The 23,554-nt window shown below is 35.1% G+C and overlaps 1 protein-coding gene and 1 long non-coding RNA gene across 2 annotated transcripts; one reads left to right on the forward strand and one right to left on the reverse strand.

The window, feature by feature from the left end:
- Window positions 1-10,477: 10,477 nt before the first annotated feature.
- LOC136209545 (uncharacterized) lies at window positions 10,478-12,599 on the reverse strand. The gene is made up of 3 exons (XR_010677575.1): window positions 12,391-12,599; window positions 12,099-12,159; window positions 10,478-10,863 (listed from the first exon to the last, which is right to left on the reverse strand). It is a non-coding gene; the product is annotated as an uncharacterized lncRNA (long non-coding RNA).
- Window positions 12,600-14,965: 2,366 nt separating this feature from the next.
- LOC136209738 (probable RNA-dependent RNA polymerase 1) lies at window positions 14,966-23,112 on the forward strand. The gene is given in 6 exon segments (XM_066001315.1): window positions 14,966-15,224; window positions 15,965-16,500; window positions 17,280-19,165; window positions 20,172-20,322; window positions 21,621-22,407; window positions 22,788-23,112. Coding segments are annotated over 5 exon segments (3,369 nt in total). The 5' UTR covers window positions 14,966-15,224; window positions 15,965-15,972; the 3' UTR covers window positions 22,805-23,112.
- The last annotated feature ends 442 nt before the right edge of the window (window positions 23,113-23,554 follow it).

The raw sequence follows: 23,554 nt of genomic DNA on the forward strand, positions 1-23,554 counted from the left end.
TTAATTAATAAGGAGAGTTGTAGAGGCCTTTTTTATGAGCGTCAAAATATTAACAAAGTAAAATTAAAAATATTATATCTAATCTAATTTATATTTAATAGATAGAATAAAATAACTTACAAAATATCCCAACGAGAAAAAATTATATAACGACAAAAAATGTGTAAGGACCCCTTCAAATTTTATTCATTTAACTTTAATAATTAACATTAAACCAATATTACTGGAAAAAAAAATTATATTTATATTTAATAGATATAATAAAAATAACTTATAAAATATCCCAACGAAAAAATTTATATAACGACAAAAAAATATGTAAAGATCCATTCAAATTCCTTTTATTTAACTTTAATAAATAACATTAAAACTAATATAACTGAAATTTTTTTTAAGGATTCATTCGAATTCTATTCATTTAGCTTTAATAAATAGCATTAAAACCAATATAACTGAAAAAAAATTTATATTTATATTGAATAGATATAATATAAGGCGAGACTTGGCGCAACGGTAAACGTTGTTGTCGTGTGACCAAGAGGTCACGGGTTCGAGTCTTAGGAGCGGCCTCTTGCCAAATAAATTGGCAGGGGAAGACTTGCCCCCAGTACACCCTTGTGGTAGGACCCCTTGATAGGGGTATATTACCCTTATCTTTTAGCATGATTTACGGGTTAATTTTAGAAGAAATAAATAAGTTTAATTGTAAAAATAGAGTGTTTTAATAAAATAACGAAATAAAAATAAATTTCGTACTTTCGGTTAATTTCCGTATTTTTGATTAATATTAGTAAATAAAATGTCAAGCTAACTCGGCGTGTAAGGAAGTTCTTCAATGTAAAAAGCTCAGAGACTCTTTTACGCGGGGCGTGCTTCAGCTACGCACGGCGTAAAAGACCCAATTCAAGCAATAAAAACTCAGAAACTCAAACACGCGAGGCGCATCCCAGTCTACGCGGGGCGTGTTTGAGACAACAAGATCTGGAATTGGTCCACATGTAGGAGATTTCTGACGGAATGGGCAAACACGCGGGGCGTTCCACACCCTACGCGAGGCGTATTATGGGATTTCTGCACAAAATAATGTTGCTCCATGCTTGTACTTTGTGAAATTACAAATCTACCCTAGCTTGATGTGTATAAATAGGAGTGACTAGCACTCATTTCACACCTCTTTTTATGTACAAAACTCTTGAGATAGATTAAACTCTTGTTTCATAGTTTAGATTTTGTTTTTAGGCTTTATATAGCCAAACTCTTCCACCTTGAGAGCTTGTTCGTTGATTCCGGCATTCCATCAAAGTTCCGCTCCATCTCCGTGCACCAAGCTCGAAAGCTCCACCATCCAAGTCCTAAGAGACGGCTTTGAGTCCGGTTAGCTAGTTCCGAGGGTGGATTCTTCCCTTTACACTTGCTAATTAGCTTGCACTCATCCTATGTACTAGGCTTGGTTGTAATTCATATTTACATTCTCCATATTTATAATTTATGATTCATAATCTTCTTTTCTATATATGTGTAGATGTTTGTTACTTATTTTGATATACATAATTGATTATTGTGTAGGAGAACGCGATTTCCGACGCCATTTGGGCTATCTTTAGGGATTCATATAGGTGTTGCCTTACCGGAAGTGACAAACCGGAAACCGTAGGAATTGACACACCTTGACTAGGAACCACGTAGTCTAAGTACTTCACGGGTTGGTCACACTACACGTAGTCGTTATTGCAAGAACAAACCATCAACCGTATAAACACTAGAAGTCGTTATTTGTCATATTTATATCTTATCGCATCCACATCATTTCATAGAGTTTTGTTATATAAATTTGCCTCACCCGTAGTTAGGAGTAGTTTGTAGTTGGTCCCCATATCAACCTCAAAGTATTCACCGCTTAAATAACGTATAAAACCGAGTCGTTTAATATTTGCAGTTATAAATCCCGTGGATTCGATAGCCGGTCTTAACTGGATTATTACTTGATACGACGGGGTACACTTGCCCCTAAGTAGTGACGTCTAGTAAAGATAGAGCATTTAGAAAGATCACATCCATAGTCGTAACGCACTTATCGTAATATACATTTTGTCGTAGAAGACATTACGCTAGACGGCACGCATCAAGTTTTTGGCGCCGTTGCCGGGGATTTATAATATCTTGCAATATTAGACAAAAACGTTTTATTGTTAGTTTAAGCATTATTTTTTGTATGAATTGTTTATATATACTTTTACTAACATCATTCTTTCTTGTTGATATTGTATTTTATTTCATTCTCTTTTTATGCACACCCGATCTCGGAGTGATTCTCTCGTTCCTATTGATCTCGAAATTGAACGTACTCTTTGTAGGATTCGGAGAGAGAAAATGGCAAACCCCAACACCAAGGTCAACCAGCCCGAAAGAAACCAAAGGCCGCATGTGAACAACATCCACGGGGGCAACGACACACGTTCGATGATGGAGATCCTCGCTCCGCATCGTCCCTAAAACCGTAACGGAATTGTCGCCCCCATGATACCGGCCAACACGTACGAGATAAAGAATGGCATGATCCAGCTGATACAACAATGCGGTCAATTCGGAGGGGAACTCCACGAGAACCCTAACGAACATCTCGATAAATTCTTTATGTGTGCCGACACCTCTCGGTAAAATGGTGTTCCCGTTGAGGCTGTGAGACTAAAGTTGTTTCCTTTTTCTTTAACAGGACAGGCGTTGGAGTGGCTACACTCGTTGGAGGTGGGATCCATCACGTCATGGGAGGAGCTCCAGAAGGAGTTCCTGTCCTACTATTTCCCGCCGTCCAAAACGGTCAAGTTACGGACTGATATCACGTCCTTTAGGCAACTGGAATGCCAGGCCCTTCATGCAGCTTGGGCTAGGTTCCAGAAGTTGCTCCGAAACTGCCCCCACCATGACATCCCAAAGCGCGACTTGGTAAGCACCTTTTACCACGGTTTAACACCCACTAATCGTGCGACTGTTGATTCCGCTACAGGTGGGGATCTATTTCGGAAGTCAGCAAGTGAGGCCTACGAGCTCATTCACGAGCTCGCGAGAAAAAGCGTGCAGTGGCAAGAGGATCCGCTTGCCGGACCGTCGCGACATCAAATGTTCGCTGTGGAGAAAGAGGCTCCGAAAAGTTCCACAGCAGAGATGAATAAGAAACTTGACGCATCAATAGCCCAGTTGAGCCTCAACAAAAGTGCACAGGTCCTGATGTGCAATCACTGTGGTGGAGACCATGACGGACTTAATTGCCAAGCCGGCAGCCCTTTCGCCGGCGACATCGAGAATGTAAGTTATATAGGAGGCAATCCAAGGTATAATCCTAATCCGAACTCCTATCACCACCATAATAATAATAACAGCGGTTGGCGGCCTCGGTACCAACACCCGAACTTGTCATATGGCAATAATAATAATGTGTTGAGGCCCCCATCCGGCTTTGAGCAAGAATATCGGGAAAATGGGCTAGGGCAGTCACAAGCCGTGGCCGGTAATCGAAACGCTCCACCTCCCGACAATGTACATGGCCAATCGGTCATGTCTTTGTTGAAGGATATATTAACCCGTCTTTCCGATAGCGAGGTGTTTTGCAGGGACCTTAGCCGCCAAGTAGCCCATCTGAATCGTCAGCAATAAAAAAGGCCACTAGGAACCCTCCCGGCAAACACCGAGCAGAACCCGCGGGGCAAAAATCGGGAGTCCGGACAGGCGATAACGCTCATGAATAGTGGAAGTTCGGACCTGTCAAGTTCCAACCCAGACAGCTTGCATTGAGCCGCCGCACGAGAAAGTCGAGCTACTTCGACTCTAAACGTAGCATCGGTTTGAATTTCTCGAACCTCCTGTTTATATGTATCATAAACTTGTTTTTATTTATTTACCCTTTTATGTGGTTTTAAGTTTTCCCCTTTGAGTCATTGTTATTTTTAAATTTTAAATTTTTATTTCTACTTTTATTTCTATTTTTATTTTTGCTTTTATTTCCATTTTATTTTCATTTTTATTTTTATTTTTATTTTTATCATTTTTCATAAATTAAAAGAAAAACAAATCCCATTGATAATCCAAAAATTCTTAAACACGCGAGACGTACAACCCAGTACGCCCCGCGCATTTGTGTTTCTGACCCATTTTTATCAATAAAAGACACGTTACGCGAGGCGCCTCTCCTACCACGCCTCGCGTAACTTGTGGCAGTTAACCCCTTTCGAATAAATGCCACGCGGGAGGACACGCGGGACGTACCCTAGGGCACGCCTCGCGTATCTTCGGGGAGTTGTGAATCACAACTCCCCATGGCAGCCTTTTCCCTTCTCCACTCTTCCCATCACTCTTCCCACTTCCCTATATGTCTTTCCCACTTCCACACTCCACCTCTTCTTCTCTCCAATCACATCACCTCTTTTCAAATTCAAATCCTTTCACCTTCCCTCCACATTAATTCTATCTAAACCACCTTCTTAAATAAACTTAAAAATCATAAAAATCATTAAATACTCATTAATAAACCATAAACCACCAAATTAAAAATCAAAAAACTACTAAAACCGAAAAATTCTTCAACTTCTGCCTTTTACGCGGGACGTACCCCCATGTACGTCCCGCGTCCTTCCCCCTTTTCCATCAAAAAGGGGCAGGAGGTGTAATACGCGAGGCGTGTTCCCTTTCACGCCCCGCGTACCTTACCCCTTTTGCAAATAATAGCAGTTAGGAGGTGGGATACGCGTGGCGTGGCCCCTTCACACCTCGCGTACCCCCTGGGAATCCGAGTTTTACTTGGATTCCCATCCCTCTCCTATAAATACTCCCCCTTCTCATTCTTTCTCTTCCCCACAACTTATTCCTACTTCCCCTCGCGTAGGACCAAACCTTAAATGGGTCTAATTTTAACCTTCATGTCTATTTTTGTTTTTGTTTTTCTCTTCTTTTGCGATGTCCTTGGAATAGACGTCATTTTAATAATGCAGAGGGTCGTGCAACCCCGCACTTTACGTTTGTTTTGCACTAACAAAAACAAAAATAAATAAAAAAATCAAATAAACAACAAAATAATTAAACTAATTTATCGATTCTGAAATTTTTTCCGACACACTACCTCCCTCGGAAATAAAATTAAAGTTTCGTTATTTGTCCTTAAAATAAAAAAGACGGAACACAAATGATCGGTTTTAGTGAGAAATTTTAGTCTTAATTTTGAAGTTCTAGAATTTATGCAAAGCCTAGGTTTATACTAGACAAAAGCATTGAGTCTTAACCCACGTGTCATCTCCATAATGAAATTTAAAAAGGCAATAAAAACGGGATGTTTGAAAGTCTAGCGAAGACTCAATAGTACACAATTTAAACCCGAATCTTTTGTGAGGTAATTTTGAGCCTAAAAGAGTTCGTACGAGAACTCTAATTCTTTCATAATTTTTCGAGAGCTTTGACTACACTCGACTCACAGAGTTTGCATCCAATACCGGGTTTAGTACACTTATTTTAGTTAAAACGGCAATAGATGATAAAACGAGCCCACTTAGTTTAATTCTTTTTTAATTTATTTTTTCTCGTTTTTATCAACCTCTAGGAAACCACCTTGAGCCTACTAACCGACTTTTCTTGTTAATACCCTTTTAACAATTAACCCTCTTTTTCCTCTTGTTTAAATACCAACAAAATCAATTCGCACCCGAAATAAGTCAAGGCCTTAATAAATGAGCATCATAGTTCTCGAGATCGTTTTTGTGCCGCTCTCAAAACAAAAAGAAAAAGAAGAACATAATAAAGAGCAAAAATGCATTCTCAAGCTCCACCCGAGAGTTATATTTTACAAACTTACCAAGGCCAAAATAAAATACGGTGCAATCATCAAAATGGTATTTAAACTCGAGTTTTCAAAAATTAACCACTAAAAAGCCACCCACATTACAACCCCCCTCCGGATTCATTTTTAATATTGTCTAAACCATAACATAGGAGGAAAAACCCGGATGAAAATGCAAACTCAAAAGTGATCTCGGGTAAGTGCAAAGAAGAGTGCTAAAACACCGACCCACCAAAGTTTGAGCGTAAGAGTGAAATCCCTTGGTGAGGTACTATCGGGTCCTCAAAAGATAATCAACCCCCGTTAATATTGCCTATTAATTTTGATCATGGAGGTTTCAATTAAGTTTTGGTCACTCGATTGTTTGCGTAGGTGTTTACCGAAAACTTTGCATAAAACATTAACTTTGAAATCACGCACTTGGTAAAACCAACCGACGGTTTGTTTCTTAATAATCTCAATCCCTTGTCTTTCGATTTCTTTTACTTGAGGACAAGTAAAACTTTAAAGTCCGAGGAGATTTGATAGGGGTATTTTACCCCTATCTTTTAGTGTGATTTACGGGTTAATTTTAGAAGAAATAAATAAGTTTAATTACAAAAATAGAGTGTTTTAATAAAATAACGAAATAAAAATAAATTCCGTACTTTCGGTTAATTTTCCGTATTTTTTATTAATATTAGTAAATAAAATGTCAAGCTAACTCGGCTCCTGAGAATTGTATTTCAGGTACGAGCAAGAAGTGGAAATCCACCCATACACGCGAGACGCATCACTCCTCACGCGAGGCGTGAAACATTGGATCAGAAATAATTGACTTATCCGCATGCACCACGTGGGATCTAGTCATCAATACACGAGGCGTGTACCACTATACGCGGAGCGTGGAACATGTGTCAGAAATGATTAACCTAATCCTGAAAGTCAGACTGCACGGTCTCCCTGAGTCAACTATCCATACGCGGGACGTACCACCTTACACGCGGGGCGTGTAAGGAAGTTCTTCAATGTAAAAAGCTCAGAGACTCTTTTACGCGGGGCGTGCTTCAGCTACGCACGGCGTAAAAGACCCAATTCAAGCAATAAAAACTCAGAAACTCAAACACGCGAGGCGCATCCCAGTCTACGCGGGGCGTGTTTGAGACAACAAGATCTGGAATTGGTCCACATGTAGGAGATTTCTGACGGAATGGGCAAACACGCGGGGCGTTCCACACCCTACGCGAGGCGTATTATGGGATTTCTGCACAAAATAATGTTGCTCCATGCTTGTACTTTGTGAAATTACAAATCTACCCTAGCTTGATGTGTATAAATAGGAGTGACTAGCACTCATTTCACACCTCTTTTTATGTACAAAACTCTTGAGATAGATTAAACTCTTGTTTCATAGTTTAGATTTTGTTTTTAGGCTTTATATAGCCAAACTCTTCCACCTTGAGAGCTTGTTCGTTGATTCCGGCATTCCATCAAAGTTCCGCTCCATCTCCGTGCACCAAGCTCGAAAGCTCCACCATCCAAGTCCTAAGAGACGGCTTTGAGTCCGGTTAGCTAGTTCCGAGGGTGGATTCTTCCCTTTACACTTGCTAATTAGCTTGCACTCATCCTATGTACTAGGCTTGGTTGTAATTCATATTTACATTCTCCATATTTATAATTTATGATTCATAATCTTCTTTTCTATATATGTGTAGATGTTTGTTACTTGTTTTGATATACATAATTGATTATTGTGTAGGAGAACGCGATTTCCGACGCCATTCGGGCTATCTTTAGGGATTCATATAGGTGTTGCCTTACCGAAAGTGACAAACCGGAAACCGTAGGAATTGACAAGCCACGGAACTTACGAGCCCTAATTTCTGATCCCGAGTATTAGACACACCTTAACTAGGAACCACGTAGTCTAAGTACTTCACGGGTCGGTCACACTACACATAGTCGTCATTGCAAGAACAAACCATCAACCGTATAAACACTAGAAGTCGTTATTTGTCATATTTATATCTTATCGCATCCACATCATTTCATAGAGTTTTGTTATATAAATTTGCCTCACCCGTAATTAGGAGTAGTTTGTAGTTGGTCCCCATATCAACCTCAAAGTATTCACCGCTTAAATAACGTATAAAACCGAGTCGTTTAATACTTGCAGTTATAAATCCCGTGGATTCGATAGCCGGTCTTAACTGGATTATTACTTGATACGAAGGGGTACACTTGCCCCTAAGTAGTGACGTCTAGTAAAGATAGAGCATTTAGAAAGATCACATCCATAGTCGTAACGCACTTATCGTAATATACATTTTATCGTAGAAGACATTACGCTAGACGACACGCATCACCCCTCCCTGGACCCTCGCTCAGCGGGGACGCATAGTGCGACCGGGCCGCCCTTTATTGAATAGATATAATAAAATAACTTACAAAATATCCCAACAAAAAAAATTATATAACAATAAAATATATATAAGATTAAATTCATATAATTTTAATAAATAACATTAAATATTTAAACATCCAGACTACTATATAACCCAAATAAAATTTAAAAAGAAGACATGCTTATTTCAATTTCATAGATTTATCAAAGATTTTAGAAAGCAAGAGAAAAAGAATTTTAAGGAGAGCTAGAATTTGATTGAAAAAACATCGGCACAAATTGTTTTAAATATTTTTAAATTGCAAGATTACATAGAAAAAACTATTATACAAGAACAGAAAGGACCATTGCAAACATGTCAACATGGACAATAGATTATGACTTCAACAACTTCCAAACATTATTATCAAGCAATTATAAAAATATGTTTGTTAATTTATTTATAATTTATAATTTAAATTATTTTAAAACAAAATATTAATATCACTATATGTAAATGATATGAAATTTAAAAAATATTAAAATGTTAAATTTTTATACAATTAGCTCATAAGGACCGCCATTATATAACCATTCATCAACAGAGGCTGCTACCCATGTTGGGTAAAAATGCAAACCTATAGCCGTAGAAGTAGGAATAATGGCACCAGAAATAATATTGTTGCCATAAAGTAGAGATCCCGAAACAGGTTCACGAATACCATCAATATCTACTAGAGGGGCAGCGATGAAAGCGATAATAAATACAAAAGTTTCGGTCAATAAAGTAAGGATCATCAAAACACCAAACCATCCAATGTAAAGACGATTTTCAGTGTTTTTACATTGAGTAAATACTTTTATATGAAATTTATAATAAGTATTAAGTAAATTATTATATTGAGTAAAAATTATTAATTGTATATTAATTAATTAAATGTATAATGTTTTATGACTACTGAGATCTACATAAATTAGAAGTAACTAGCTTTATACCAGTGCAAATTGCACGGAGTTTCTAAAAAATTAATTTTCTTTGCAATTATTTGTTTGTATTAATTATTTTATAAAAATATTAATATATATATAGAAATTTGTACTTGTACACTATTTTTGAAGCTATATATTTTTATTTTCATCTAATTTTAGCTATAATAACATAGCATTGCCAATATTGCCTAGCAAAATAATTTTTGAACTTATTAAATATTTGATTAAAATTAGCAATGATAACAGGGAATCCGTCGTTAATGTCACAGTCGTAACTTTACCCGTTTATTATTTAAAGGCAAAAAGTATCCTGAGGCCCCTGATCTTTCATTGTTTGGTGCATTAAGTCCTCGATCTTTTATTTAGACACATTGAGCCCCTAATCTTTCACCATTTGGTGCATTAAGCCCTCGATCTTTCATTTAGACACATTGAGCCCTTGATCTTTCATATATGGGTGTATTAGGTCCTTCCATAAATCAATTAATATATAGGTTTATTAAGGGCATGTTTGGTGTGACAACAAATGATGTTCTAAAAATAACAAATTCTAAAATAAAAAATATATTATACAAATTAATAAAAATAATTTAAATAAAAAATAAAAAATTTATTGAACACAATAAAACCTTGTTTTTCGATAATTATGTTCTAAAAATAAAAATAATGTTAAAATTGAAGCACATTTTGTGGAAATAAGAAGGGTAATTTTATCAAGGGTAAATAATTTATTAGTCCCATAGTTTTTATCTAACGCACTGTTTAGTCCCCTTATTTTGAAAAACACATTTTAAGATCTCTATCTTTTACCAATATTAACCATGTGGTCCTTTTATCTTTTTTTTTAACCTAACATATGAATTTGTATAATATATTTTTTATTTTAGAATTTGTTATTTTTAGAACATCATTTGTTGTCACACCAAACATGCCCTTAATAAACCTATATATTAATTGATTTATGGAAGGACCTAATACACCCATATATGAAAGATCAAGGGCTCAATGTGTCTAAATGAAAGATTGAGGGCTTAATGCACCAAATGGTGAAAGATCAGGGGCTCAATGTGTCTAAATAAATGATCGAGGGCTTAATGCACCAAACAATGAAAGATCAGGGGCCTCAGGATGCTTTTTTTGCCTTATTTAAACTACTTGTCATGTCCCTTTGCACTATATGTATATATTTTGAATTTCATTATTGCCTCATTTGATTTGCGAGTACTAACTGGTAACATATCCTTCCCCGTTAAAATTAATAAAAAAATTAAATAAATTATAAATTTAATTAAACATAGTCTGCAGCATGTTCTCAATGGGATAATTTCATTCCTATCCCATAATGTATTTTTTTCTTTTACTCCATTTTTTTTTATCTACATTCATTAACCATCTAAAAAGTGAAAGACACAACAATCCCATGTATCTTTTCTTTTACTCTGCCTTTTTATTTTAACTACATTAGAGTGAAATTCATTAACATTCAAAGAGTGAAAGGCACAAACTATTGGCTGTATTGTATATAGCCAAAAGGATATATAATTCCACACCATCCTTATTGGTTGGTAATTTTTCCATTGAGCTTCCATTTCTTCTTTCCTTTACAATCACGGTGATTCTCTTTTTCCTTGCAAAAAAATAACTTCCGTTTCTTCTTTCCTTTTTTATAATCTCTATATTTCTCTTTTTCCTGAAAAGAAAAAATGAAATTTCAGTAAGCAATAATTAACCTATTAATATGGGCTGCTGACCGAAAAGCTCATTAATAGAAATAAAATCTTTTGTCAATTTCTGCTGCAATTGTTAATAGCAATTACAATTTGAAAGTCTAGCTATCTTTATATATTTTTAGAAGCATCTAGGTAAAAAAAAATCAGATAGAACATCTCAAATTCCAAAAATTGTTTGTCCAAAAAAATGACACCAAAGTAAAAACCTGAGAATATTTGATAATTCACTATCTCTATTCAAATTAACAATGATATTTTTTTTTGTTATATTATGAAAATAGTGGTTTATGCACAAAGATAATTTACCATTAATATATTAAAAGCCCTATATAAAAATAGCACACCAGTATCATCATATAATATATAATCAATTATTAAAGCTATCAAAAGTAACACAATAAACCAATAATTTGGCTTCAAAACCAACAGACAGTTGGATATGTAGTATGATTAAATAAGTAAAAAGCATGATTTGTAAAAGGAGAATACCAACGGGATTTGCAAATAAAATTTCTTTTCCTTCATCTCAATCCTTTAGACAGATAAACTTCAATGCCTATAAATAAATTAAATAAAAACCATGCTTCCTTTATAATATGTAAAAACATACAGATAATTGGTGAATCAGTATGTTAACTTAAAAGAATCCAAAATTACAGAAGCATTATTGATAAGGTTAGCGATCTTACAGATAATTAACTTAAGAATCAGTATTTTAGTCTATAATAAATCAGAGGTGAACTGGAAATAATGATGCAAAAAACGTAATGGAAAAAAATGAATATTGAAAAATACTTACCTCTTGAGGAGATGCAGATAGAAGGAAATCTAAAATAAATTAAAGCAAGAATTATCTGCATTCCCCAAGTGAAGGTGAAATTGAAACAGGTGTTGCAGGATATGTTTATAAATTAAGCAAACTCTTATCCTATAGACCATGGTATATCAGACAATGAACATGTAATTTGCCTTTAGGAGAAGTGAAAACCCCATCTTCAATTATAGGAACTGCTCTGCAGCACTTTTCTCCACTCTCAAAAGAGACCAAAACTCACAAATTCGAAAATAGGGGAAATCATTTTAAAATTCAATTTTGAAACTTTGAATATATATATATATATATATAACCGGCAAACATGTAAAGTATATCCGTGGTTATAAAACATTGAGATGACACAAGTTCCAGTTAACATACCTGATTGGTGTCATTGATAAAATTGAGATCAGGAGAAGTAACAATTGACCACCCGCTTGAACTGTTCAACATAAACACTGATTTTCTCAGTAAAAGAAATCACTAACAACAAAAATGACACAAGTTCTAAATGAAAATTGGATCAAGATAGTACTGGGATCAAACCCATTTAAACAAATTTGCGGCAATGGAGATTGTACTAACACTATGGTCCCAAAGAGTGAATTGAAACAAATAGTAAGAAATGTAAAGAAGAGACTGGAAATGCACAAATGGTCTGAAAATTTCTTACCTTGAAGATAAAATCAAATATGCAAAAAGAAAAATTCCTTCGTGGGACAACCCAGCAAAGAAGAATCAACCACTGAGCAGCACAGGATACTAATGATTTGATCGTTTCGTTATCTCAACCGAAGAAGGGAGAAGAATATGAGTACATCGATAAAGAGGAAAGGAGATGTGGGTTAAAAATAGTGGGGAAGCGATTTTGAAAGAGATGAGCAGGACACATGTACTCTTAAGTTACTGATTTAGTATATAGAGAATTATAATGGTATGTTATTTGTTAATTGTGTTTTTACCTACGTGGCAAGTGGAAGTCATGAAAACTTGTTACTTCCATTATGGATGTTCTAAGATTGCGTTGAGTTTGAGGTGGAAAAAGTGGAAAAATTCTATAAAAATTCTATTTTTTTTTTGTTGGGATAAGGTACCAAAATAGGTTAAGATTTTTGAGAAAGTACAAATTTAGGCTTAACGTTCAAAATAGCACCAATATAGGCTTAACGTTTATAACATAATATCAATTTAGGCTTAACGTTTACAATATAGCATCAATTTAGGCTTCACGTACAAAATAGCACCAATATAGGCTTAACGTTTATAAAATTATACGAATTTAAGCTTACGTTTACAAAATATATCCAATTTAAGCTAAACGTTACAATTAAATTAACCATATTATATTCTTTTCCTATTAACTTTATATGTTATCTTTTTATTTAGTTATATTTTCTTATGTATTATAATACAATTAATTAGTTTTTTTTGCCATTAAAACCTTATATTTGTTTTTCATCAACCATTTCATAACTCCTAAATTTCATGGCTCATGTAATATATGCAAACTAAAAGTAATTGAATATCCACAATATTTCGAACAATGTTCGAAATATTGTGGATATTCAATTACTTTTAGTTTGCATATATTACATGAGCAATGCAATTTAGTAGTCATAGAATCATTTATAAAAAACGAATATAAGATTTTAATGGGAAAGAATACTAATTAATTGTATTATAATAAATAAAAATATAGAACTAAATAAAAAGATAACATATAAAGTTAATAGAGAAAAAATATAATATGATTAATTTAATTATGACGTTTAGTTTAAATTGTATACAGTCCCGCTCAATTGGACCCTAATGACCAAACTATATTTGGTCCTTGACCATTAGATTAAACCTATAATTGATCCTACGGTGTTAAAATTAGATAATTAAATTTATTTGTTTTTTTGTTAATCAATTAATCTCTTAACTGATTCCTAGAAAAAAGAACGTTGTAGAGAGAGAAACCACCGCCTTCTCTAGATGAAAATCTGATCCCCATCAAGCGACTCTCCCTCATAACGCTGGTTTTTGTCGGAAAAACTTTCAGGAATTAATTTTAAGACCTTTTTCTGTCGAAAAATTGCAGGGGGATCATTCAATCTATTGAATGAAAATACCAGTCATGCTAGAGCAAAAAAAATCAGAAAAAGAAGTCTTAAAATTCTAGAAAACTAAAGCCTACTCTTCTCTTAGAGAGGAGAAGATTCGGATTTCTGCAGAGGAAAAGTGCAGTTTAAAAAGTTTAACTATTAGCAGCCATATGATATTACTATTTGGTGAAGAGTTTAATGAGAGTTTTTGGGTATTTCAAGGATAAAATTAGCATATAGATTGATCTGTGGATTATTGTGGTAACTCTATGTGTTGGCGATGCTTTTAGGATTACTAAATCTGGGTTTGTATTTAGTGGTTTAATGCTGGAAATCGATCTTGGGCTATGGATGTTAATTAGATTTATTTGGTTTTGAATTTTTTAATTTTTGTAAGCTCCACCACCATTAGGCCATGTTGAGGCAATTGAGTTTTTTTTTCAACAGATATAGAAAGGGCAAGATGAAGAACCTTGAATGGTATATAAAAGACAAGAGGAATAACGGTTCAACAGGACTGATAATTCATCTGTTTTTCTCCGGCAAAGAAGAACAACGATCAACCGGACCGAAGATCAGAATTGTCTTTTCTCTCTCTCTTAGAAGATGGTTACAGTGCAAAGTACTTTAGGTTCGTTGTTTTTAGAGAGAAAAAAAAGTATTATTGAGATTAAGAAAATAACAAAGTTTGTAAACAAATAAATTTAATTATCTAATTTTAACACCATAGGATCAATTATAGGTTTAATCTAATGGTCAATGACCAAATATAGTTTGATCATTAGGGTCCAATTGAGCGGGACTGAAATTGTATATATTTTTGTAAAACATTAAGCTTAAATTCGTATTATTTTGTAAACGTTAAGCCTATATTGGTGCTATTTTGTACGTGAGACCTAAATTGATGCTATATTATAAACGTTAAGCTTAAATTGATATTATGTTATAAACGTTAGGTACTATTTTGAACGTTGAGCCTAAATTGATACTTTCCAAAAAAAACGTTAGGACTTATTTTGATATTTTTTTTTAAGTTGTAAGTTTGAGATAATGATTGAGTTGAGGTGGGGTGGAAAAAGGGGATATAATTGTAAATAAATGAACTAGTTTGTATAAAATGCGAAATAAAGATTGGAATTTGGAAAGAATTGGTATTGACTGAGAGAAGACTAATCGAATCGAGGAGAATAACCCTTTCATTTCCCTTCTCTCTCTTGGTCGTGCACATACTTGCTAGTTCCAAAACCATGGAATTTTGGAAATCTTTTTTTATTTAATCCACTCACACACGACGGATGAAAAGGAAATCTTTAGTTGTTATGGAGGATTGAAGAAGATCACACTAGTCTCTTCCATTGTCTTTTTACTTTGATTTCAAGAACTCACACTCATACATACTTTGCTGTTTCTCTCTACTCTGGTAATCAATACAATCTTCTACTTTTTATTTCCTCTCAAGGCTACGCTATTTCTTCATCTTTGAATTTCTTTATATCTACTTAATACATAAGTATCATGGTTGAGTATCATATGATGACATTTGGGGTAAAGGTATCAACTTTCATATATTCAAGAATTTCAAGTATATACAGTTATAAATTTGTTAGCGAGACAAGACTCCTTCTTTAGCTCTCATGGACACGGATGAACTCTTAAACTTAGCCCTCCTCCTTTGACACATTAGATTGTACTTCATGATAGATTTCTCACATTGATTGAGATGCTGTTTTTGTGTTCGATGAAATGTCATTTTTAATTGCCCGAGTTTCTTTTCTTGCTTCAAGATAGGGGCTATATGTTTTCGGTTAACAATACAATTGATTTCAGTTCTTTGTAAACTCTGATCTCTATGCATTTTTTTCTAACTTTTTTATTTGGCCAATATACTTCTTTCTCTGTTTTTTTTTTATTATAAATTTTTGTAATAGAGGGTCTACAAGGTGATTAGGTACCTATCATGTTCTGGATTCTGGACCAATTTCATTTGGCCAATGGCCATTGTAATTGTTGATCCATATTTGAAGCTGTGAGTTCATTCCATGATTATGATTCTTATATTGATTTTTCATATTTTGTTGTGTTTCTGATAGCTGATAAAATCTTTGGTTGTTTCATTGAAGAAGTTCCTTACAAATTTTGGATATTCTACTCTGACTACAGTATTTCAGATGGGCAAGACAGTTCGTGTGACTGGATTTCCTTGTTATGTAACTGCAGAGGCAGTGAAAGATTTTCTGGAATTGTATTTAGGTAAAGGAACTGTATATGCACTCAAGCTCAGGGATTCAAAAAATGGGAGAAACAATAAATATGCCATCATTCAGTTCACAACCATCAGAGCTGGTGAACTTATTATCTCTTTGACTACCTCTTTGACTACTCAACGTCTTAGATATGGTGCTTCATATCTCAAGGCTTGGCCTGTGCAACATGACATTGTACCAAAACCCAGGACCTATTTGCATACCATAGAACACTCAACAATGCATTTTGGTTGCCAGATCTCTAACACAAAGTTTTCTGTTCTGTGGAAAGTGACAGATGTTTTGGTGAATTTTGGATTTGCAATGAGAAAATTAAAAATTTTACTGTCTCATCATCAGAAAGAGTACAAGCTTGACCTGTCCTATGAAAATATATGGCAGATTGAGCTGCATCATATAGCCAGTGGTTCTGTGAAATATCTTACAATTCAGGTATAGCTTCAACACATTTTATTCACTCTAATATAATTGAATTGTTTTTTCTGATTTGGAAAGGCCTTTATTGTATTTTAAAATCACCTTGATACCTTTTTTTTTTCTTGTAGGGATGATCTCATGCATCTGTTAAGTGAAAACTTAATATATTAGTGTAATAATTCTAAGATAAAAATTCATTGATCCAAAAGCAGCTCAGGCATTTTTCATGTACCCACCTTGATGCCTCCTTCATATGTTGGTCCTATCTTTTTTTTTTTCTGCTCTGTCACTTGTATATTTGCAGTATTAGCTGCTAACACCCACCTTTTATTTTATGCTGCCAGTACCTGGGAAAAACGAAAAGGCAGAATTAAGATGCTATTGATTAATACAGATTTTAAACATCATTTATGAAGTCGTGGAAATTCTATATCGAGGAATTTGCATGCCCCTTGGTTATGATTACTCTTCTGCGATTAATGCGATAAAGCTGGAATGCTTTTGCATGCTGGTAGAATTTAATTTCATATTTCATGAACTAACTAAAATAGATGGAACTACGTTTGCACTTTCTTGTTTTGGGAGATGAAGGTGTATCTCGAGCTAAAAACCTTTTCCTTTCTTCTTCTTGAATGTGTTGGTTTCCACTTTCCATCTCCTCCTTTTAGTTGTATGAGGAATGCTTGCTGAGAGAAATTGTTATTTTAACCAATGCATATAATAATTGAACAACTTGTGCTGTCTCTTATACCGTAAACACCTGCAGTATTGGTAATGTGGTTTTTTCTCTGTAGTTATATGACGCACCCAAAATTTTTGAGAAAGACACACGGCCATCATGGATGCTGAATGTGTATGAGAATCCCGATTTCAACTATTTTAAAGAAGTTCCTGATGAACAGTGGGCCAGGACAACTGATTTCACACCATCATCTCTTATTGGGCAATCCTCTGCATTATGCTTGGAGCTTCCTTCCACTCTTGAACTTCCAAACTTCCGGGATCTCTTTGCTTTCTATAAAGAAACTGAAGGAAATTTTGTTTTAGAGAGAGGTTTTGCATATTCCTGCAATCTGGATCTAGTTCCTATCGTTGGTCCTTCCTCAGGTGTTGATTTGCCATATGGGATCTTGTTTCGGGTTAATTTGTTGGTTCAGAATGGGTGCCTTGCAGGCTCAGAACTTGATGCAGGTTTTTACAAGTTTGTTGATCCACGTAAAACTAACATTGTATTCATAGAACACGCACTTGAGAGACTTTTGTATTTAAAGGAATGTTGCTATGAACCTTCTAGGTGGCTAAATGAGCAGTATTTCAAGTATCTTACATCAAAGAATCGTCCAAGGTCACCTTCAATATCCATAGATTCTGGTTTGGTATATGTGCGCAGGATTCAAATAACCCCTTGTAAAGTGTATTTTAGTGGTCCAGAGATTAATGTCTCAAACCGTGTGCTACGTCATTATTCGGAATATGTTGATGACTTTCTTCGTGTGTCTTTCGTTGATGAGGAGTTAGATAAAATTCATTCCACAGATTTGGCTCCACGGGCTTCTTCTGGAGACGAGGATAGGAGAACTGCTATTTACAAAAGGATTTTCTCTACCCTCCGAAATGGAATAGTTATTGGTGATAAGAGGTTTGAGTTCCTTGCCTTTTCATCTAGCCAGTTGCGGGAAAACTCTTGCTGGATGTTTGCTTCCAGGAATGGACTGACTGCTGCAAGTATAAGGAGATGGATGGGTGACTTTCATAACATTCGAAACGTTGCAAAATATGCTGCCAGGCTGGGTCAGTCATTTAGTTCATCCACTGAAACCCTGAGTGTTCGTAGGGATGAAATTGAAATTATTCCTGATATAGAGGTTGAAAGTGGTGTAAAATATTTGTTCTCTGATGGGATTGGAAAAATTTCTGCTGAATTTGCTAGGAAGGTGGCTTTAAAATGTGGCTGCAAAGATTTCTTTCCATCTGCATTTCAGATACGCTATGGTGGTTATAAAGGCGTTGTAGCAACAGATCCAACTTCTTCTAAAAAATTATCATTGAGAAAGAGCATGTGCAAGTATGAGTCTGAAAACATAAAACTGGATGTTCTGGGATACAGCAAATATCAACCTTGTTTTCTGAACCGTCAATTGATTACTCTTCTTTCTACTCTTGGTGTCCCGGATCATGTTTTTGAGAAAAGACAAACGGAAGCTGTTGATCAACTTAATGCTATGTTAACAGATCCATTAAGCGCACAAGAGGCATTGGATTTGATGTCTCCTGGAGAGACTACAAACATTCTTAAGGAAATGCTTTTGTGTGGTTATATGGCTGATGTTGAACCATTCCTATCAATGATGCTCCAAACTTTTTGAGCATCGAAGTTGCTTGATTTGCGGACAAAGACTAGGATTTTTCTTCCAAAAGCAAGATCTATGATGGGATGTCTAGATGAGACAAGAACCTTAGAATACGGGCAGGTATTCGTTCAATGTTCGGGTGCTAGAATTAGGCAGCTATATGATGCTTCCTTCAGTGGATCTGGCCGATGTTTTGTGATTCAAGGACAAGTAGTTGTTGCTAAAAACCCATGTTTGCACCCTGGTGATGTTCGGGTTTTAAGGGCTGTGAATGTGCCAGCTTTGCACCATATGGTGGATTGTGTAGTTTTTCCGCAGAAAGGACCAAGGTAGATTATGCTGTGTTTTCTTCACATGAAATTATAGTTGGATTATTCTTTTTTATGGGATGCCAATTTGGTTGTTTTGCAACAATTTTTTTTATTTTTTTTTATCTATTTTTTAGCTACAAATAGTTGTCAAGAGGGAACATAGAGTAGTTACACATGTCCTATTCTTTCCAAAGCACTACATTCGCTATTTCTCAAGTGGGTTTGGGAAACCCACTTCCATTATCAATATTTTGACTTGATTGGTACTCTGGGAATTGGGGAATTTTCACTTTAGACTTTGTATTCTTTTAGGTGTACAGAAGCTCTTTAGTACTGAGTTGCTTTTGCAGGGAGTTTGATCCTTTTAAATTCAGTTGACTTACAGAGCTCGTAACTGTTGATATTATGCTTTCATCATCTAATTGATAATCACAGTTTTCCTCTTCTTCCTAAATTAGTATTTATTTAGACCATAGTAAAATTTCCTGCCACCCACTGCTGCGTGTGAATATTTTACCTCATTGTAATAGTCTGCTTTTTGTTGGTCAGTCTCTGTATGTGCTGAAAGAGGACTTTGTTGAAGTATCTACATTGTATTATTATAGGAAAATTAGCTAGGACTAACATAAAAGTATCTATTCATTTGTTGAAGATGTCTAGCTTAGTCAATGAATTTATAAAGGATCCTAGTTCCTTTTTGAATGTACATATGTATGGCTGGCATTGTGGGAAATACACCAAAATGGTATGGACTATATCATATAAGATGTTTTGTAACCTTGCTTCTTTAATCTATTTTCACTATTTGGAGTTGTTTTTTTGGGTATAGTTTGTTTTGTTATATCGTAAAAATTTTGTTTGGAAATGAAGGTGCAGATTTTGGAACTTCAATTGTAAGTTTAAGATGGATAGCTCCATCTTTCTCCTTTTCTAGTGCTAATGCATAATATTCTGTTTGTACTGTAATCCCTTATTTTTTATGTAAAAATTGTTTATTGACATCATAATTAAATTATAATATCAGACCACATCCAAATGAGTGTTCCGGAAGTGATTTGGATGGAGATATCTACTTTGTTTGTTGGGATTGCGATTTAATCCCACTTCGGCAAATAGAACCAATGGACTATACACCAGAGCCAACTGTGCAGTTGGACCATGATGTTACAATTGAGGTATGACATTTTTGCATAGCAAATGTTTGAACATCTATATCAATGGTAAATTATTGCTTTCCTCCAAGTTACTAACATTTAATTCTTCAGTTTTTGATACAACTGTATGCTCTATCACAAGTAGAGCTGCCATGTTTAAACATCACTATATCCTGCTGTCTATGTTTTTGTATTTTCTTATTGGCAATGGATAATGCTTTGCAACAAGTTTTCTCTGATTGTTGTTGATTATAACTTTTTGTTTCTGCCTAAAATAATGAGTCCCATCTTTGAGTAGTTGCTCCAGTTTCACCTTTTTCCTGTATTGTAAATTTGTAATGATCATATTTATACCACTTCATTTGCATCCTAGTTGTATCAAAGTTATGTTTTAACTTTTCAAACTCTGTTTGTACGTCTGCATTTCTGTAATATAGGCAAGTAGAAGTTGATGTTAGCTTTTCTTTCTACATAAAGTAACAATTTACATCATAGTTGTTAAGGCGCGCCTCAGGCTCGGCTCAAGGTCCTGCTCCTAATAAGTCCTAGGTCTCTCTGTTTAAAAGGCTCCCATCTTGTGCGCCTCATCTAGGCTTCATAGCTCCTCTTCTGTGTTTCGATTAGTGATTAGGTTTTTTTTTTTTTTTTCATTTGCTGCACCTTCTGTTTATAGGGGGTGTGCCTGAACCTTGGGCCTAGGCGCCAGGACCCCCTAGTACGTTAGTGCGCCAGGACCCTTTAACAACTATGATTTACATAACATGAAAGAGTAATTTGAAGCAATTGGAGCTGCTGATAGAATTAGCTTTTTGAATAGCATGGAAAGCCCAAGAAAAAAAAAAAAAACTGTTGGCCTAGAAATATTAATATATTGTTTGACAATGGTCTTGCAGTTCTTGATTATTTTAGCAGTTCCACTTCAATGTTCCAGCACACAAGCAAAGTTGTCTGTTTTTCCTCTTTCTAACGTTTCTAAAAGCTAGGACAGATGAGACTGGTATGGTGTTTCGTTTATTTAATCTGATAAACTAGTACATGGTTTCAACCTGAAACAAATTTTTGAAAGCAAGTTGTATAGCTGATGAAATTATGTTTCAATCTGCATCAGTCCGATGGGAATACTGATTTGATAATCCAAAAAGAAATTAGTTACATGGAAAAGAAGGATTGAGACGAGGAAATTCTTTAGGACTTTGACATGTTACTTGTGCATTTTTTCAAGTTGTACATGTAAATTCTGTTGTAGTTAGATTTTCTGTCATGCCATAGCTAGGAAATCAACTTCCATCATTATGAGATATTTTCATTTTGTTTGCCAGGAAGTGGAGGAGTACTTCACCAACTATATTGTTAATGACAGCTTGGGAATAATTGCAAATGCTCACACTGTCTTTGCTGATAAGGAACATCTGAAAGCAATGAGCTCTCCATGTTTACAGCTCGCGCGTAAATTTTCAGTTGCAGTTGATTTCCCAAAAACTGGAGTACCAGCTGAATTAACTCCCGAGCTATATGTTAAAGAATATCCTGATTTCATGGAAAAGCTGGACAAACCCACCTATGAGTCCCGAGGAGTGATTGGAAAGCTTTTCCGAGAAGTTAGAGACGTTGCGCCTTTTACGAGTTCTATCAAGTGTTTTACTTTGGAAGTGGCAAAACGGTGTTATGACCCTGACATGGAAGTTGATGGGTTTGAGAATTACATTGATGATGCTTTCTATTACAAAGGAAACTATGATTTCAAGCTGGGAAATCACATGGATTATTATGGAATCAGTAGTGAGGCAGAAATTCTTAGTGGAAGCATAATGAAAATGTCAAAAGCTTTTACGAAGAGAAGAGATGCGGAAGCAATTGGGATGGCAGTGAGGGCATTGAGAAAAGAAGCTAGGTCCTGGTTTAATGAAAAGGGTAGTGGATTAGATTCTGAAGATGATGATGTATATGCAAAAGCGTCGGCATGGTACCATGTAACTTATCATCCTAGTTACTGGGGTTGCTACAACGAGGGGCTAAATCGAGCTCATTATCTTAGCTTCCCATGGTGTGTTTATGACAAGTTGATCCTGATAAAAAAGAGGAAAGCAAGCAGTAGAAGGTTTTTAGGTTTGTCATCTCTTGAGCACCGTATTGGTGGACTGCATTTAGGTTAACCAAACTGTAACATATGGAGCTAGGGGTAGTTAGTGTATATATCTGTGTGTTGACCAGAGCAGACCAGACCACCTCGTGCTGGAGAAATTCATTAAACTATCTCCAGTCAAGTGTGTGGTTATGAATCCTTAGAGGCCAGCTGACAGGAGGTGGCTTTTCAGGAGCATATATATAGTCTGATGGTTACATTCTCTAAATTCTAAAACATACATTTATTTTGTTGTGTCATGTCATCTCCTTAGAATGAAGCATTAACATAGTTGTGTTGTGATATTTAATTTGTTTGATATAGTGTTTTGTTTCTTACCTGACCTCTTTTGACATGTTACTAGTTGATACTGTGGAATGAGGAATTCCGTGTGGCGTACAAGGCACAAGCTCGTTTCGTTTGGTCAAGCATTCAAATTGGGGTTTGAAAGCATCTCTCATCTCATGTGGCCTTTGCAAGTTGAAAGTAAAACTATTTACTTATCAATCTGTCTTCGTTTCCATTGCTCAACTCTGCCAAACAAACCAAAACAAAACTTATTTCAACTCCGAGTCCCCAAGCATAATCCTAAAACTAAATTTGGCATTTAAGGTTTCAATAAATGTTTTTCGTCATCTTTAACAAAATGACTTAAATCAACTCATTATTATCGACAATTTGTTTCAATTAAAATTCATTATATTTGCTTTGCATTTTTTTTTCTATTTTTCAAAACGTAAAAAATATAAAAAAAGTTCCTTTTTGCTAGAAGTTCTTATTTATACAGAAAGAAAAAAGAAATATTAGGATTGTTTGCACCAAAAATAAAATTTTCCTGATGCATACTCTGGTTTACTCTTTTCATGAGATAAACTTTTCTTTTTAGGAAACTTTTTCTTAAAAGAACATTTTAGGAAACTTTTCTTTAAAAGGCCTGTTTATAAAATTTTTCATTTCGGGAAACTTTTCATATTTTCCTAGTACATCGTTCACTTAGGATTTCTTAGAGTGAACCTCAGTTTTCCTTAGAGGAAACATCTCAAAAAGTGTACCTTAGGGGAAGGATTTCCTAGAGTGAACTTCAGTTTCCCTCGGAGGAAACATCTCAAAAAGTGTACCTCAGGGGAAACC

This window comes from Euphorbia lathyris, chromosome 10 (genome assembly GCF_963576675.1).
Source record: "Euphorbia lathyris chromosome 10, ddEupLath1.1, whole genome shotgun sequence".
In the NCBI taxonomy this organism is placed as follows: Eukaryota; Viridiplantae; Streptophyta; class Magnoliopsida; order Malpighiales; family Euphorbiaceae; genus Euphorbia; species Euphorbia lathyris.